This window comes from Lathamus discolor, chromosome 6, assembly GCF_037157495.1.
Source record: "Lathamus discolor isolate bLatDis1 chromosome 6, bLatDis1.hap1, whole genome shotgun sequence".
Classification (NCBI taxonomy): domain Eukaryota; kingdom Metazoa; phylum Chordata; class Aves; order Psittaciformes; family Psittacidae; genus Lathamus; species Lathamus discolor.
Genome location: NC_088889.1, coordinates 1,942,498 through 1,957,105, shown reverse-complemented (window position 1 = coordinate 1,957,105; position 14,608 = coordinate 1,942,498). Strand labels below are relative to the sequence as shown.

Here is a 14,608-nt window from a genome sequence, read left to right as displayed (position 1 = left end):
AGGGGCGTGGTCAGCCCCTCCTCTCCGGAGGGGGCGTGTCCGGTCCTCGATGGGGCGGGGCCGGGCTCGGTGTTGGCGCGCCCGCTGCGCGCTCTCCCGGCGCTAACGGAGTCGTTCCGCGTTAAACCCGTTTGTGCCGTTCGGAGCCGCCCCGCGCACGGGCTGCGTGTGCGGGGCGGCCCCGGGGGCGGCCCCGGTGGCGGCCGTGTTGTGCCGCCGTGGGGCCTCACACCGGGGAGCCACGTGCGCGCAGCGGGGTCAGGGAGCCGCGGCGTGCCCGTGCTGCGCCGTTGGGACATCCCGGGGGACGCCAGCGCTGGGACCAGCCCCGTGCGCTACCCAGGGTGATAACGGGGACCTCTGAAGGCAGCAGGTTCCTGGCAGCCCCTGTGCCACAGCCACCGCTGCAAGGGGCCTCTCGGCCACCCGTGTTCCCTCTCTGCTGTGGGTCACCCCTGTTAGGGCACGGCGGTGCCTTTGCCCGGCCTTGCGCAACAGCAGCTCTTCAATGGGAAGCAGCCTCCGCACCCTCTCCATGTCCCCGCTGTGGCCTCTGGCACTGCTGATGGAGTCCGCCAGGTCAACCCCGGCCTCAACCGAGCCCTTGAGGGTTGCTTCGTGCTCCTTGCACCTCCTGCCCCCGCTGGGTTTTGCTGCTGCTCCCGGCTCGGCCGGCTGGGTCCCCCACCGGCTGCGGGTGGGCTCCGTGCCCCTCCGTGCGGCATCACCGCAGGCAGATGCCGCGGCGGCGTTATCGGGAGCCCCGCAGGTGCCTGGGGAGCTGCGTGCGGTCGGTGCCGACACCGGGTCCCTGCTTGGAGGGGGGAAAACCGCCTCCTTCCTGCCTGCACAGCTGCCGGCACCGCCATGGGCCACCTGCAGGCACCGCGGTGAGCAGGGGGGGCTGCTCCCACCTCAGGGCCCCCCAACTCAGGGTCTGCAGGCACCCTATGGAGGGGAGCACCCCAAGGATGGGTGCTGCTGGGCCGGGGGCTTTTGCTCTGTGCTGGTGCTAAGGGCGGCCCTGTGGGGGTTTGGGTAGGTTTTGGGGTGAATCCTGTTGGCGTTGGGCTCTAGCGAGGCGCCGCAGCAGGGTCAGTGCCATGGGGGGACACCGGATGGGTCCACGCGCTCTGTTGCGGCGCTGGGTGCTATGGGGGGGGGGGGCGGTTATTGGTTCACGTTGGGGACATCCGGGCTCCGACCCCCCGTGGCGAGGTGGGTGACGCCAGAAGCGGAGCCGAGTCTCATATTTGGGCACGGAGCAGGTTATTGGAGGCCGGGGCCCCGCCACATGGGAGATAACCCAACTGATAACGGGCTCAAAAGGTGCTGCCGCCTCCATTGGCTCCGGCACTGCCTATAAATCACCCAGCCCACCCCACGAGGGGGGGTCCGGGTGTGTGAGATGGAGCCTGTGAGGGTGCTGGGGGTACTCCTGTGGGTGCAGCTCAGCGTGGGGCAGCCGTGGAGCACCCCAGGGCCCCAGGCTGAGCTCAGCACGGCGCAGGGCCCCGATGAGCTGCGGCTGGTGGGTGGCGGTGGGCGCTGCGCCGGGAGGGTGGAGGTGAAGCACGAAGGTGAATGGGGCTCTGTCTGCAACTACGACTTCGACTGGGATGCCCACTGGGCCACCGTGGCGTGCCGGCAGCTGGGCTGCGGCACCGCGGCCACGTCGTCGCCGTACGCTCCGTTCGGGCAGGGCACCGGCCGCATCTGGCTCCACATCTTCTTCTGCCGCGGCGACGAGGCGATGCTGCAGGATTGTCCCCATTTCGGATGGGGCCAGCACTTCTGCAGCCACGAGCGCGATGTGGGGGTGACCTGCACAGGTGAGGTGGGGGATGCCGGTGGTGCCGGGATACCCGCCCCGTGCCGCGGCGCTGGGTATGGCTGAGGCTGGGCCGGTGCCGCGGTGCAGACGCGGTGGAGCTGAGGCTGGTGGGCGGCAGCGGTCCCTGCGCCGGGAAGGTGGAGGTGAAGCTGCGGGGACGCTGGGGCACGGTGGCGGACGACACGTGGGACATGGTGGATGCCGAGGTGGTTTGCCAGCAGCTGGGCTGCGGCTCGGCCACCAGAGCCTACATGGAGAGCAGCCGCTTCGGCCATGACGACAGCCCCATCAACGTGGTGCTGGTGAACTGCCGCGGGCACGAGAAAGCGCTTTGGGAGTGCGAGGTGAGGGGCTGGGGGCCCTACAGCGGCATCCATGACTTCGACACCGGCGTCGTCTGCCAAGGTAGGAGCCAGGAGCTGGTGCGGGCACGGCACAGAGCCCCACGTTTGGGATGAAGGGACCTTAAAGCCCATCCAGCTCCAACCCCCTGCCACGGGCAGGGACCCCTTCCACAGCAGCAGCTTGCTCCAAGCGCCTGTGTCCAACCTGGCCTTGAGCACTGCCAGGGATGGGGCAGCCACAGCTTCTCTGGGCACCCTGTGCCAGCGCCTCAGCACCCTCCCAGGGAAGAGCTTCTGCCTTAGATCTAACCTGAACTTCTGCTGTTTCGGTCTGAACCCATCACCCCTTGTCCTATCGCTCCAGTCCCTGATGAAGAGCCCTCTCCAGCATCATTGTAGCCCCCTTCAGACACTGGAAGCTGCTCTGAGGTGCTTCTCTTCTCCAGCCTCAACAACCCCCATGTTCTCAGCCTGGCTCCATACAGAAGCTGCTCCAGCCCCTGAGCATCCTCCTCTGGCCTTGCTCCAACAGCTCCACGTCCTTCTGCCGCTGAGGACCCCAGCTCTGCACCCAGCGCTGCAGGGGGGGGTCTCCCCTCCACGCAGCAGAGGGGCAGGATCCCCTCCCTGAGCTGCTGCTCACGCTCTGGGGGTGCAGCCCAGCACACGGGGGGGTTCTGGGCTCAAGCGCTCACTGCAGCCGGGTCATGGGGAGCTGTTCCTCACCCACCCCCCCGAGTCCTTCCCCTCGGGGCTGCTCCGACCCCTGAGCACCCACCCGGGGCCTCTCCCCGCAGGGTTCTCCCGGCTGGTTGGCGGCGATGGCACCTGCGCGGGGCGGCTGGAGGTGCGGCAGGGCCGGGCCTGGGCCGGGGTCTGTGAGGACGCCGTGGATGCGAACGCTGCCCAGGTCGTGTGCCGGGAGCTGGGCTGCGGCTCGGTGCTGGCTGTGCCCGGGGCCGCTCTGTTCCCGGCAGGAGCGGAGCCTCCATGGGACGCAGGATTCGAGTGCAGCGGCAGCGAGCTCCTCCTCAGCGCCTGCAGGCGGCGGGCACCGAGCGCCCGGGGCTGCCCCGGCCACGCCAGCATCATCTGCTCCTGTAAGCGCCGGGGACCCCGGGGGGTGTTGGGGGTCCCCCCCCAGCGCCATTGTCACCCCCCGACCCGCTTTGTGCCGCAGCCTACACCGGCTTCCGGCTGGCGAACCACAGCTCGCGCTGCGCCGGGCGGGTGGAGGTGATGGCAGGGGGGACGTGGGGGTCCCTGTGCGCCAGCGCCTGGGACCTGCCCGATGCCCGCGTCCTCTGCCACCACCTGGGCTGCGGCCCTGCCAGCGCCGTGCTCCCGGGAGGCTCCTTCGGCAGCGGGAACGGGAGCCTGCGGGTGGATGCCTTCGGCTGCAGCGGCAGCGAGCGGCACCCCGGCGAGTGCCCCGTGGCGGTGCTGGGGGAGCCGACCTGCCCCCCCGGGCACGCTGCCGCGGTCAAGTGCTCAGGTGCGTCTGGAACCCGGGGGAAGAGCCGCATGGGGCTGGGGGGACACCGCAAGCCCTGGGAATGGAGGATGCGGGGTCCTTTGGGGTGGGCGGGGGGGTGAGCAGGGGTCCAGCATCGCCCCAGGAGCCTGTGCTGCAGCCCCATGGCACCGCCGGTGCTTTACCGTAGAACCCCAGCCTGGCTGGGTTGAAGGGAGCTTAAAGCCCATCCGGTTCCAGCGCCTGCCCCGGGCAGGGACCCCTTCCACTGGAGCAGCTTGCTCCAAGCCCCTGTGTCCAACCTGGCCCCGAGCACTGCCAGGGATGGGGCAGCCGCAGCTTCTCGGCTCGATCCTGCAGGCGCTGCCGAGCCCCTGCGGCTGCTGGAGGGGCAGAGCCGGTGCGAGGGGCGGCTGGAGGTCAGCACGAGCCCCGGCGCCTGGGCCGCTGTGCCCGCGGGGCTCCGGGACACCCAGGTCGCCACCGTGGCGTGCGGGGAGCTGGGCTGCGGCGAGCCGGAGAGCGTGTACCCCGTGCCGGGCCCCAGCGCCGGGGGGCTGCGGGAGGTGCGGTGCGCGGGCAGCGAGGACGTCCTGGCGCAATGCAACGTCTCGGCCACGGCCGTTGCTCCGAGCGGCGCTGCCGAGGCGCTGGCTGTTGCGTGCTCCGGTGAGTGCCCCGGCAGGGCCGGGGGTGCCGGTCCCGCAGGCGGCAGCCCCGTTGCATCCCGTCCGTGTCCCGCAGGCAGCCGGCGGCTGAGGCTGGCGGGGGGCCCTGGTCGCTGCGCCGGGCGTGTGGAGCTCTACGTCGAGGGCGCTTGGAGCCCCGTGTGCCAGGACGCGTGGGGCATCCCGGACGCCACCGTCGTGTGCCGGCAGCTGGGCTGCGGGGCAGCGCTGGAGGCGCCCGGCTCCGCTCGCTTCGGCCCCGGCGCGGCCCCGCCGTGGCCGGGTACCGGTGGCTGCGCCGGCACCGAGGCGTCCCTTTGGGATTGCCCGGCCCCGCTGCAGAGCGGCTGCCGGCGCGGCGGCGGGGCCGGCGCCGTGTGCTCAGGTCAGTGCCGGGCACCCGCGCAGGCACGGCGGGGCCGCGCACACGGAGCCGCGCTGTGACCCCCGCGCTGTCCCCCGCAGGGCTGCTCTCCCTGCGGCTGGCGGGCGGCAGCGGCCGCTGCAGCGGGCACCTGGAGCTCCTCTACAACGGGACGTGGGGCCGCGTGTGCGCCAACGGCACCAGCCCGGCCACGGCCGCCGCCGCCTGCAGGCAGCTGGGCTGCGGGGACGGGGGCAGCCTCGGGGCCGGCCCTGCCCCGCTCCCGGCCCCCGCCTGGCTCGCCTGGGTGCGCTGCGAGGACGGGGCCCGCTCGCTGTGGCGCTGCCCCTCGGCTCCCTGGCGCCTGCAGCCGTGCGGGCCCGGCGGGGACGCGCATGTGGTGTGCGCCGAGGACGGCGCCGAGGGGACGCTCCCCCCGACCCCAGGGAGCCCCTGCCCGCACGGGGACGCGTGCACAGGTAGCGCTGCTGCTGAGCCCCGCGCCGGGCCGGCCGCGCTCCGCGGCCCCGCATCAGCGGCTCCCGTGTCCCCGCAGGGGTCCCCAGGGCCAGCAGCCCGCAGGCAGCCGCCGTGCCGGTGCCGACGGTCCTGTGCGCGGTGCTGGGGGTGCTGCTGTGCCTGGCGCTGGCTGCCCTGGCTGTGCAGATGCACCGTGCCTGGGCTGGGCGACGAGGTGCGTGCCGGGGCTCCCCGCCATGGGGTGGCTCAGAGGGTGGGCATTGGGTGACCCCGGTGCTGCCCATGGGCTCCTGGTGAGCGCTGCTGCTGCTGTTCCAGAGCCTGGCAAAGCCGTGGATGCTGTCTATGAGGAGCTGGACTACACCATGATGCCGGAGTACCAGAAGGTGCCCAGTCGCCCAGGTTGGTGCGCACGTCCCCATACCGGGACAGCTCTGCCCCGCGGCCCCTCCGCAGCACCGGGTCCTGGTGCTGTGGCACCGGCTCACCCCGTGGCCTCTCGGTGTCCCCTGTCCCGCTGTGCCCTCTCCCCACCAGGCTCCCCAACAGAGGGCTCAGAGACGAAGCTGCCCTATTACACTGCAGAGGATGTGGAGGAGAGTGACCCCAGCGCAGCCCCAGGTAGGGACACGGGGACAGGATCCCAGCGGGGACCCCCCTTAGGAGTGGGGAGCAAAGGGGGCGCAGGCTCCCCTTGCCTGAATGAGCCCAGCTCAGCCGCGGCTCTGGATGAGCACCCCGAGCGCCTCCCGGACACCCCCGGTGGTGTGGTTGGGGGGGGGTGACACAGCCAGAGCCCTGCCGTGGCCTCCGGGTCACCCCCATCCTCTCCCCATCGCTGCCCCAGGCCCCCCTGCCCTGCCTGAGGACGGACCCCCCGATGGCTACGATGATGCCGAGGCTGTGCCAGAGGAGTCCCTTGGCACTGGGGACACCCCCGAGGGGGTGGCACATGCACGTGAGTGTCCCTGTCCCCTGGAGAGCCACCTCGGGGGGCTCTTGGCTGCACGGGCTGGGGGGAGCAGCAGCAAATCCATGGGGCTGCAGCAAGACCCCAGATGGGGTTTAGCGGCCCCCACTAAGGCACCGGCCTCTGCTGCCCCAAGGTGGGCACCGTCCCCCCCCAGGAGGCACAGGGGAGCCGCCGGAGCAGCCCCCAGGGGACACAGGCTACGATGATGCTGATGTTGGCACCTTGGGGACACTGCTGTGAGGATGCTGCGGCCACACCACACGAGGCCACGGGGACACAAGTGCGGGTGGTGGGGCTCTGTCCCCAAGGACGGGTGGCCCTGGCCATGGAGGTCACGTCTCCCTGCCCAGGACCACAGCACAGCCGCTCCGGTGTCCCTCTGGCAGCAGCGCTGCAGGGATTTGGGTTTCGTTTCACTGTGAATTCCCATGGTTTTCCCTATTAAAACTCCAAAGCTGGCTGGAGACTCACTTCCAGGCTGGCACCTTGCTCCCGGGGACAGCAACCATCCCCTGGGGATGTGGGGCAGGAGCCGGACCCACAGGTGGGTCCCTGGGCGTGATTGGGACAGGGAGAAGAGCAGTGGAAGAAAAGGGAATAAGGGCCGCAGGGCCTTTATTTGGCATCCACCAACACGTGTGTTCCCACCGATAGCTGGGGGTCTATATAGATCCCTATAGACCTATTCCCCACAGAGGGGGAAATGGCAGAGGGAAGGATGTGGACCGGTTCTGCCCCGATCCCAGCGGGTGCAGGATGCAGGCAGCACCTCCTCCCCTGTGCCCCCATGCATGGGGCAGGCTCAGACCCGGAGCGGGTTCCCCCCCAGGTCACCAAGCACTGGGCTGGGAACGGCTGCGGTTGCTCTCCCCTAGAGGGGGGCTCCTCTGCGGAGCGAGGGGGGCACCCTCCTGCCCGGCACGGCCCCGCGCTGGAAGGGGAGCCGGGCCATGGCCCCCGTCTGCGGCGCCTCCTGCTCCAGGAGGTACCCGACCTTCAGGCCGGGCTTCAGCTCCTGCAGGGCAGCCAGGTCCTGCAGCGCGTCCTGGGGCAGCCCGGCCGTGCTCAGCCTGTGCCAGAGGGAGGAAAGAGCTGTGGGACCGCGCTCGGCTTGGGGGGGGGCCAGGGAGACCTGAGAGCAGCTCCAGTGCCTAAAGGGGCTGCAGGGAACCTGGAGAGGGGCTTGGGACAAGGGCCTGTAGGGACAGGCCAAGGGGAATGGCTTGAACCTGCCCGAGGGGAGACTGAGCTGAGCTCTTAGGCAGAAGCTCTTCCCTGGGAGGGTGCTGAGGCGCTGGCACAGGGTGCCCAGAGAAGCTGTGGCTGCCCCATCCCTGGCAGTGCTCAAGGCCAGGGTGGACACAGGGGCTTGGAGCAAGCTGCTCCAGTGGCAGGTGTTGGGGTTGGAGCTGGAGGAGCTTTCAGGTCCCTTCATCCCAAACCCTTCCATGGTTCCATGCCCCTCCCTGTCCCGCAGCGCTGACCCCGCAGCGCTGGCACAGGGCTGGAAGGGGACACCCGACCCCTTACCCCAGGGCCCGCAGCGGGCAGGAGGGGCTCCGGAGCTGCCGGCAGAGCTGCAGGACCCCGTCTGCTCCCAGCTCGTTGTCGCTCAGGTCCAGGCAGGTGAGGGGAGGCGTCCCCGCAGCCAGCGCTCGGCAGCAGGCGCCCGTCAGCCGGCAGCTCCCCAGCCTGCGGGATGCAGGCACGGGGATGTGCGGCTGGACCGGCTGAGCCGCTCCGGGTGGGAGTGGGCAGGCTCTTACCGCAGCGTCTGCAGGCGGCAGGAATGGGGCTGCAGCCCCTGGCACAGCAGCTCCGCACCAGCGTCCCGCAGCCCCTCGCTGAAGGACAAATCCAGCTCCTCCAGGCAGGGGCTGGTGCTCAGCACAGCGGCCAGGTCCTTGCAGCAGGCGCTGGTGAGACGGGAATACCGCAGACTGCAGGGGAAGAGCCTCAGCGCCAGCCTGGGGACCCCCAGTGCCCCCCCAACCGTGGTCCCCAACGCGGGGCCACTGCCCTGAGGGAGCGGGATGCAGGGATGATGCCACCCCAGGGGATGCCTTTGGGTACCATTCCAGTGCTCCCGCCCGGCCCGGGGGTTTGGTTGCCTGGGAAATGCCCAGGGATGCCCAGGGGTGCCAGGAGGGTGCTCAGGGATGCTGGGAGGTGCCGGGGGGATGCCCAGGGGGTGCCAGGGGGTTGCTTAGGGATGCCTGGGGATGCTGAAGGGATGCCTAGAGGTGCTGGGGGGATGCTCAGGGATGCCCAGGGGATGCTGGGGATGCAGGGGGGGATGCCAGGGGGATGCTCAGGATGCCCGCGGATATCAGGGGGTACCGGGGGGAAGCTCAGGGATGTTGGGGTTCCTAAGGGGATGCTCATGGATGCACAGGGATGCCTGGGGATGCTGGGGGAATGCCCAGGGATGCCCGGGGGTGACAGGGGGAAGCTCAAGTATGCTGGGGTTCCTAAGGGGATGCTCATGGATGCACAGGGATGCCCGGGGATGCTGGGGGAATGCCCAGGGATGCCCGGGGGTGCTGGGGGGATGCCCGTGGGTACCAGGGGGATATTCAGGGATGCCTGTGGGTGCCATGGGGATGCCCAGGGATGCCCGTGGGTGCCAGTGCCATGGGGATGCTCAGGGGTGCCCAGGGTTGCCATGGGGATGCCCAGTGATGCCCGGGGGTACAAGGGGGATGCTCAAGGATGCCTGTGGGTGCCATGGGGATGCTCTGGAATGCCCGGGGGTTGCCATGGGGATGCCCAGGGATGCAGGGGGATGCTCAGGGACACACAGCGTGCCGGGGCTCTCACCGCAGTGCACGCAGGCAGCAGCCGGGCTGCCGCAGCCCCTGGCAGAGCAGGCGCACGCCGCGGTCCCCCAGCGCGGTGTCCCCCAGCTCCAGGCGCTCCAGGCTGCGGTGCTGGGCCAGCAGCGCCGCCAGCGCCGCGCAGCAGCTCTCGGGCAGCCGGCACCACTGCAGCCTGTGGGCCAGCCCAGACAGAACCGCCCCCCCCCCCCCCCCGGCCAATGGGCATGGGGGGAACCACGCCAAGCCGCCCCAGCAGCCAATCAGCATCAAGGGACGATGTCCACCCATCACAAGGCCAATCAGCCTCAAAGGAACACACCAACCCACCACCTGGCCAATCAGCATGGAGAGAACACACTCAGCCTAAGCACAGCCAATCAGCATGGAGGGCCCCCCACCCCTTCCCTCCCACAGCCAATCAGCTTCAAGGGACCATAGTCACTCACCACATGGCCAATCAGCATGCAGGGCCCCCCACCCCTTCCCTCCCCCAGCCAATCAGCTTCAAGGTACCATAGTCACTCACCAAACGGCCAATCAGCATGGAGAGCACACATTCACCCTTAGCACAGCCAATCATCATGAGGGACCTCACCCACCCATTGCGGGGCCAATCACCATGGAGGAATCCCACCCTCTCACTCCCCAGCCAATCAGCTTGAAGGGTCCACCCCTCCCATGGCAATCAGCACGGAGCAATCACACCTTCTCACTCCCCAGCCAATCAGCATGGAGGGACCCCACCCTCTCACCCCCACAGCCAATCAGCATGGAGGGACCCCACCCTCTCACCCCCACAGCCAATCAGCATGGAGGGACCACCCCTCCCATGGCCAATGAAAGCCTGGCCTCACCCCACAGCTCCCTCTTATCCACCCAGAGCAGCACCCACCCGCCCCAGCTCAGCCTCTTACCGCAGCACCCGCAGGTCGCTGCCCGGGTGCCGCAGCGCCCGGCAGAGCACATCCATGGGGGACTGCAGCTCCTGGTGCTGCTGCTCAGCAACGGGACCGGGATGCGCTCCGGCATCGGCAGGACCAGAGCTGCAGGGCACAGAGCCATGGGTGGCTTTGGCACCGGCACAGCAGAGCTTGCCACCAGCTCACGGGAGGCCTCACGAGGGACCTCCATGGCTTTGGAAGCACAAAGGAGCACGACCAGAGCTTGGGGTGCACTTGGGGTGCACATCATCGGGGCTCTGCTTTTTGCGTGTGAGAAGGGGGATGTGAAGCCAGATGAACCCCTGGGCACAGATGGGTTTGTTAAGGCCAAGCAAGTTGAGCCAAGATGCTCCATCTCCATGCGTCCCACTACGCCCATGCCAAGGGAAGGCCCAGCATGATCCTTGTTCTCCCCAAGAGTAAGTAAAATCCTCTGCTCAGGAACTAAACCCCATGGAAAGAGCGGTGGTGGACGCCCCATCCCTGGAGACGTGCCAGGATGTGGTTCTGGACAACCTGATCTAGATGAAGACGTCCCTGCTCGTGGCAGGGGGTTGGACTGGCTGAGCTTTGAGATCCCTTCCAACCCAATCTATGATTCCATGAAAGGCCAAGGTTTGGTGGGAGGAACTAAACCCCAGGAAAGGACAAGGTGTTTGAGTGCAAGGAGCTCACGTGCCTTTAGAACCATCCTTTGGGGTGGAAAAGGAGGAATCTCTGTGATTTCGGGTCTCTAGAGCAATACTTACCGGGGCACTGACGCTGCCACCTCGTACTTGGCGTCCTGTTGGTGGAAGGAGCACCCCCGGAGGGTGACAGAGCCCAGCCCAGGCCATTGCCTGATGCAGAAGGAAAGAGCCATTTGGTCGTACAGGGTCAGCTTCACGTCCCGCAGCTCCACGTCCGTGAAACCACCCAGCGCCCTTCGCGCGAAGCTCTCTTCGCTCATCTCGAACAAGAAGTGGAACATGTCCAACCGGGAAAGCTTCACCCCTTGGCCGGGCTGGTTGGTGCCTCTGTGCCTCCGCTGCAGCCACCTCAGCAGCTCCTCCTTGGCTCGTGGTGAGGTTCTGCACCCGATGACGTTGCCCATGTACTCGCTGCATTCTTGGCTCACCAAACCAAACAGGAACCTCACTGTTACGTTCAGATCCTCCCTGGACTCGCTGTAGCTTTCTAGCAACACCTTTACGTCCTTTGTGATATCCCTTGAGTCGCCAACCACCTCCACGTTGTCCTCCAGAGCATAGGACATCGCTGCAAAGAACTCCTGGAGGTGCAGGTGGCTGAAGCTGTAGGTGTTCCCATGGTCCTCTCCTTGCCTTGGGATCGTCTCATTGAGGAAGAGGGGGAGAAGGTCTGGCTGGTCCAAGCCACGGTCCTTGATTTCCTTCTCCTCGAAGAGGACTTTGTGCTTCCAGATGCCATCGGCAGCCAAGGAGCAAAGCTTGAGGAGGAACCGGTGGAGGTCCTGTGGGCTGTCCCTGCCTCTGTGCCCCGCTAACCAGGAGAGGTAAAACACACTCATCCACGTGGCGGCTTTGGAGCACCCCATGAGGTCTTTCTCCTTGCAGAGCTCTTGCTTCAGGATGCTGCAGACGGTCCAGCTCATGATGGGGATGCTACATAAGCTGTAAAGGATCTCGTTGGCTCTGGCAAACCCAAAGGCCACGTCCGCTTTGTGGTCGTTCCCAAAGTACCTGTGGAAGTATTCCTCCCTCGTGGCTCCGGAAAATCCCACTATTTCCATGTAATCCTCCCCGTCCAGGCACTGCCCCAGGCTCTGAAGAGCCATCGGCCTCGTGGTGATGAGCAAGGAGGACTCGGGGAGAAGAGTCTTCTTCAGCAAGCCCATCAGGGTGGCTTCCAGCGGCTTCACTGCCCTGGGGTCAGAGCTCAGCTCCTCTTCGGGCTGAACCAAGGCAAATCCCAGGGCCTCGAAGCCATCAAGAACGAACAGGATCCTCTTCTGGTCCTCCAGGATCTTCCCAACCGGCACCCTCCGGTGAGGGCAGCACTTGGACACCAGCTCTGCCACGCTGGCCTCCTTGGGAAGGGCTCTGTCTTTGCAGTCTATGCAGAAGACGTAGTCAAACTGTGTGTACATGGTGCCTTCCCCCCACTCCACCATCACCTTCCTCACTGCCATCGTCTTCCCCATCCCTGGGGCTCCCACCAGCACCACGACCTGCGGGGTTTGCCCGTCTTCATCGGGGTCAAACAGTGCGGAGATGGTGCCTGGTCCATTGCTGCTGTCAGCGCATCCATGGCTGCTGTCCACAGCTTCACGCTCGCTCCGAGGCTTCCTGGTGATGGTCGGGGTGGTGAAGAGGCTCCAGAGGGACCGGCTCTCCCCAGGACGCGAGTTCACTTCTTTGTACCGGAGGAACCCCTGGACAACGTGCTCCTTGTACTTCTGCTTGTGCTCTGCGCCAGTGAGGAGCAGCATCAGTCCCAGGCACAACCAGATGCCCAAGGAGCTCCTCACCAGCCACACCAATGGGATGGATATTCCAACGCTCAGGGTTTTAAGCCTGGCAGAGGCAATAAGGGCATTGTCTGCCAGAATTTAGGGCCTCTGATCACCTGGGGGGGGGTTCTTCTCCCATCAGCCTGATCCATCAACCCCTGCTTTAACCACCCTGCAATCCTCATCCACCTGGGAGCAAATGCAACGGCCCGGGGCCACTGGCAGCCTCGGTCCCCCTCTGCTTGTGGCCCTGGGGACAAAGGCACCATCCCTGGGCTCCTGGAGATGCTTCCAGCTCCAAAGCGTTAACAGGATCACCCAAAGGCAAAAAGTGACCCAGTGCTCCCAGTGCCTGAAGGGGCTGCAGGAAACCTGGAGAGGGGCTTTGGGCAAGGGCCTGTAGGGACAGGCCAAGGGGAATGGCTTGAACCTGCCCGAGGGGAGATTGAGCTGAGCTCTTAGGCAGAAGCTCTTCCCTGGGAGGGTGCTGAGGCGCTGGCACAGGGTGCCCAGAGAAGCTGTGGCTGCCCCATCCCTGGCAGTGCTCAAGGCCAGGTTGGACACAGGGGCTTGGAGCAAGCTGCTCCAGTGGAAGGGGTCCCTGCCCGGGGCAGGGGCTGGAGCTGGATGGGCTTTAAGCTCCCTTCATCCCAACCCGTTCCCTGGTTCCATGACTGAAGATGAACGCTGGTTTCTTACCTTTCACCATCTCACCCAGCAGCTCCTCCGCGAGGTCTCTCAGGTTCATCTCCCTGAGCACCCCGATCGCTATCTCCATCGCCACGTCCTCGCTGTAGCTCTCGCCCATGCAGCTGACCAACGCGCACGGGTGGGTGGCTTTTGCCAGCGAATCCTTGGGGATTTTCCAGCCTCCTTCCCCGTGCACCTCCGATAGCTTCGTCTTGAACTCCTGGAAGTCTTTCAGGGTGAGACCCCGCAGCGCGCGCAGGAGGCCGGGTACCGCCGGCTCTTCCTCTGCCATCACCGGCTGTCACCTGAACACAGCAACGGGAGAAGAACACCCAAACCTCATCCTGGGGTCTGTACCCATGGGGGGGACTCGGGGCAGGGACACCCCCGTGGGGAGGATGCTGGAAGGTGCTGCCTGAAAACCCCACGGGGTTTTGCTTCTCAACCCAGCCCCACATCCAGCTTGGAACTGGAGCAGCTTGAAGGTCCCTTCCAACCCGACCCCTTCCATGATTCCATATCCCATCCCGTGGCGGAGGCAGGGAATGGGGAGCTGGGATTGCGGCACGTGGGGATTTTGTAGCTGAAGCTGCAGCTTTCATCCACGCGTGATGGAACCCAAGTGCTTCAGGGGGATGCGTTCAGCAAAGCTCCCTTGAGGGATGCCGGGAAAGGGTGCTTGAAGGCACGCTGGGAATGGAAGGAGGAGGAAAAACGCACTTCTGACTGACAGCACCTTGGCAGCCGCTTGCAGCCGGCGCTGCTCTCTGGGAACAACCGCTCCTCTTGGAAGCGCAGGGCACAGCCTGGTCCTTCCCTGGGATGCTGCTGCCAGCCGGCCCCACCAGCAGCAGGGCTTGCAGGGGGTCTCCACAGCCAGGGCTGCATCACCCCCGCTGTAACCCATCCTGCGGTGCCTGCGAGCTCCGAGGGAGGAGGGCAGCACCACCGGCCCTCTCCTCTCCATCCCACCATGGAGAAGCCCCTTTCACCTGCCTGGCTCCCTGTCTGAGCTGCTGCTTGCTCCCCTGTGCTGGGTTAGGGGATGTGACCCACTTGCTGCGTGGGACGCATCCTGTGCTCAGTACCAGGGGATTTCTGGGTGCTGCCTGGCTCCGGTGCTCCTTCCCCACATCCCCTTCTCTCTGCAGTGGGCAGGAGGAGGTCACTGGGTTTATGGCTCATTTCCTTTACTTCCCTTTTGTCTACACAGCTCAAAATGCTTCCAAAATGTGGAATCTGAGCCATAGAAGGTACCTTCCAGAAGCCTGAGGCTGGGAGTGCATTGTGTGGGGCTGGTTACCCCCTAGGGCTGAGGCAGCCAGCCCCACACACCCCAGCCTCAGCACATCCAGGCTCTGGGCACTGGAGCTGCCAATTCCCACTTCCCCATCCTCCTGCTGTGTTGAGGGGAGATGCAGAGGCCAAGGGGGCTTCTGCATTGATGTAGCAGTGGTAAAAGGGGTTTATGAGTGCTGGGAGCAGGCATGTGGGGGCTTTTCCTGTATTAAATCACGGATTTCCACCTGCTCGCAGCAGGTCTGGAGGATG

At 66.5% G+C, this 14,608-nt stretch overlaps 2 protein-coding genes across 5 annotated transcripts in view; one reads left to right on the top strand and one right to left on the bottom strand.

Annotated features, from left to right (window-relative positions):
- Positions 1–189: 189 nt before the first annotated feature.
- On the top strand, positions 190–6,609 carry LOC136017084 (antigen WC1.1-like). Of its 4 annotated transcripts, XM_065685069.1 has the most exons (12): positions 190–1,832; positions 1,922–2,239; positions 2,976–3,278; positions 3,359–3,673; positions 4,013–4,321; positions 4,397–4,705; positions 4,786–5,163; positions 5,241–5,378; positions 5,483–5,566; positions 5,702–5,785; positions 6,012–6,122; positions 6,271–6,609. In XM_065685069.1, the coding sequence occupies exons 1-12, from the start codon at positions 1,409–1,411 to the stop codon at positions 6,375–6,377; spliced, it is 2,880 nt and encodes a 959-aa protein (XP_065541141.1). In that variant the 5' UTR covers positions 190–1,408; the 3' UTR covers positions 6,378–6,609. The 4 variants fall into 4 exon arrangements, with proteins under 4 accessions (XP_065541141.1, XP_065541140.1, XP_065541139.1 ...); XM_065685068.1 differs by having other exon boundaries at positions 4,013–4,705; positions 6,292–6,609; XM_065685067.1 differs by having other exon boundaries at positions 4,013–4,705.
- A 117-nt stretch (positions 6,610–6,726) lies between these two features.
- Positions 6,727–14,608, bottom strand: part of LOC136017085 (NACHT, LRR and PYD domains-containing protein 3-like) — a 10,664-nt gene continuing 2,782 nt past the window's right edge. Inside the window, exons 2-8 of the mRNA XM_065685071.1 lie at positions 13,067–13,362; positions 10,647–12,324; positions 9,871–9,999; positions 8,958–9,128; positions 7,904–8,077; positions 7,668–7,829; positions 6,727–7,207 (exon numbers count right to left, since the gene is read on the bottom strand). Coding sequence (XP_065541143.1) covers positions 7,009–7,207; positions 7,668–7,829; positions 7,904–8,077; positions 8,958–9,128; positions 9,871–9,999; positions 10,647–12,324; positions 13,067–13,349 — 2,796 coding nt within the window. The 5' untranslated portion in view covers positions 13,350–13,362 and the 3' untranslated portion in view covers positions 6,727–7,008. The remainder of the gene's footprint in view (positions 7,208–7,667; positions 7,830–7,903; positions 8,078–8,957; positions 9,129–9,870; positions 10,000–10,646; positions 12,325–13,066; positions 13,363–14,608) is intronic.

Excerpts from the sequence above, each read along its gene's own strand:
- LOC136017084 (XM_065685067.1), top strand. The coding sequence starts at position 1,409 with ATGGAGCCTGTGAGGGTGCTGGGGGTACTCCTGTGGGTGCAGCTCAGC. Across the intron at positions 5,379-5,482 it reads TGCCTGGGCTGGGCGACGAG|AGCCTGGCAAAGCCGTGGAT; the intron begins GTGCGTGCCGGG and ends CTGCTGTTCCAG. Across the intron at positions 5,786-6,011 it reads TGACCCCAGCGCAGCCCCAG|GCCCCCCTGCCCTGCCTGAG; the intron begins GTAGGGACACGG and ends TCGCTGCCCCAG.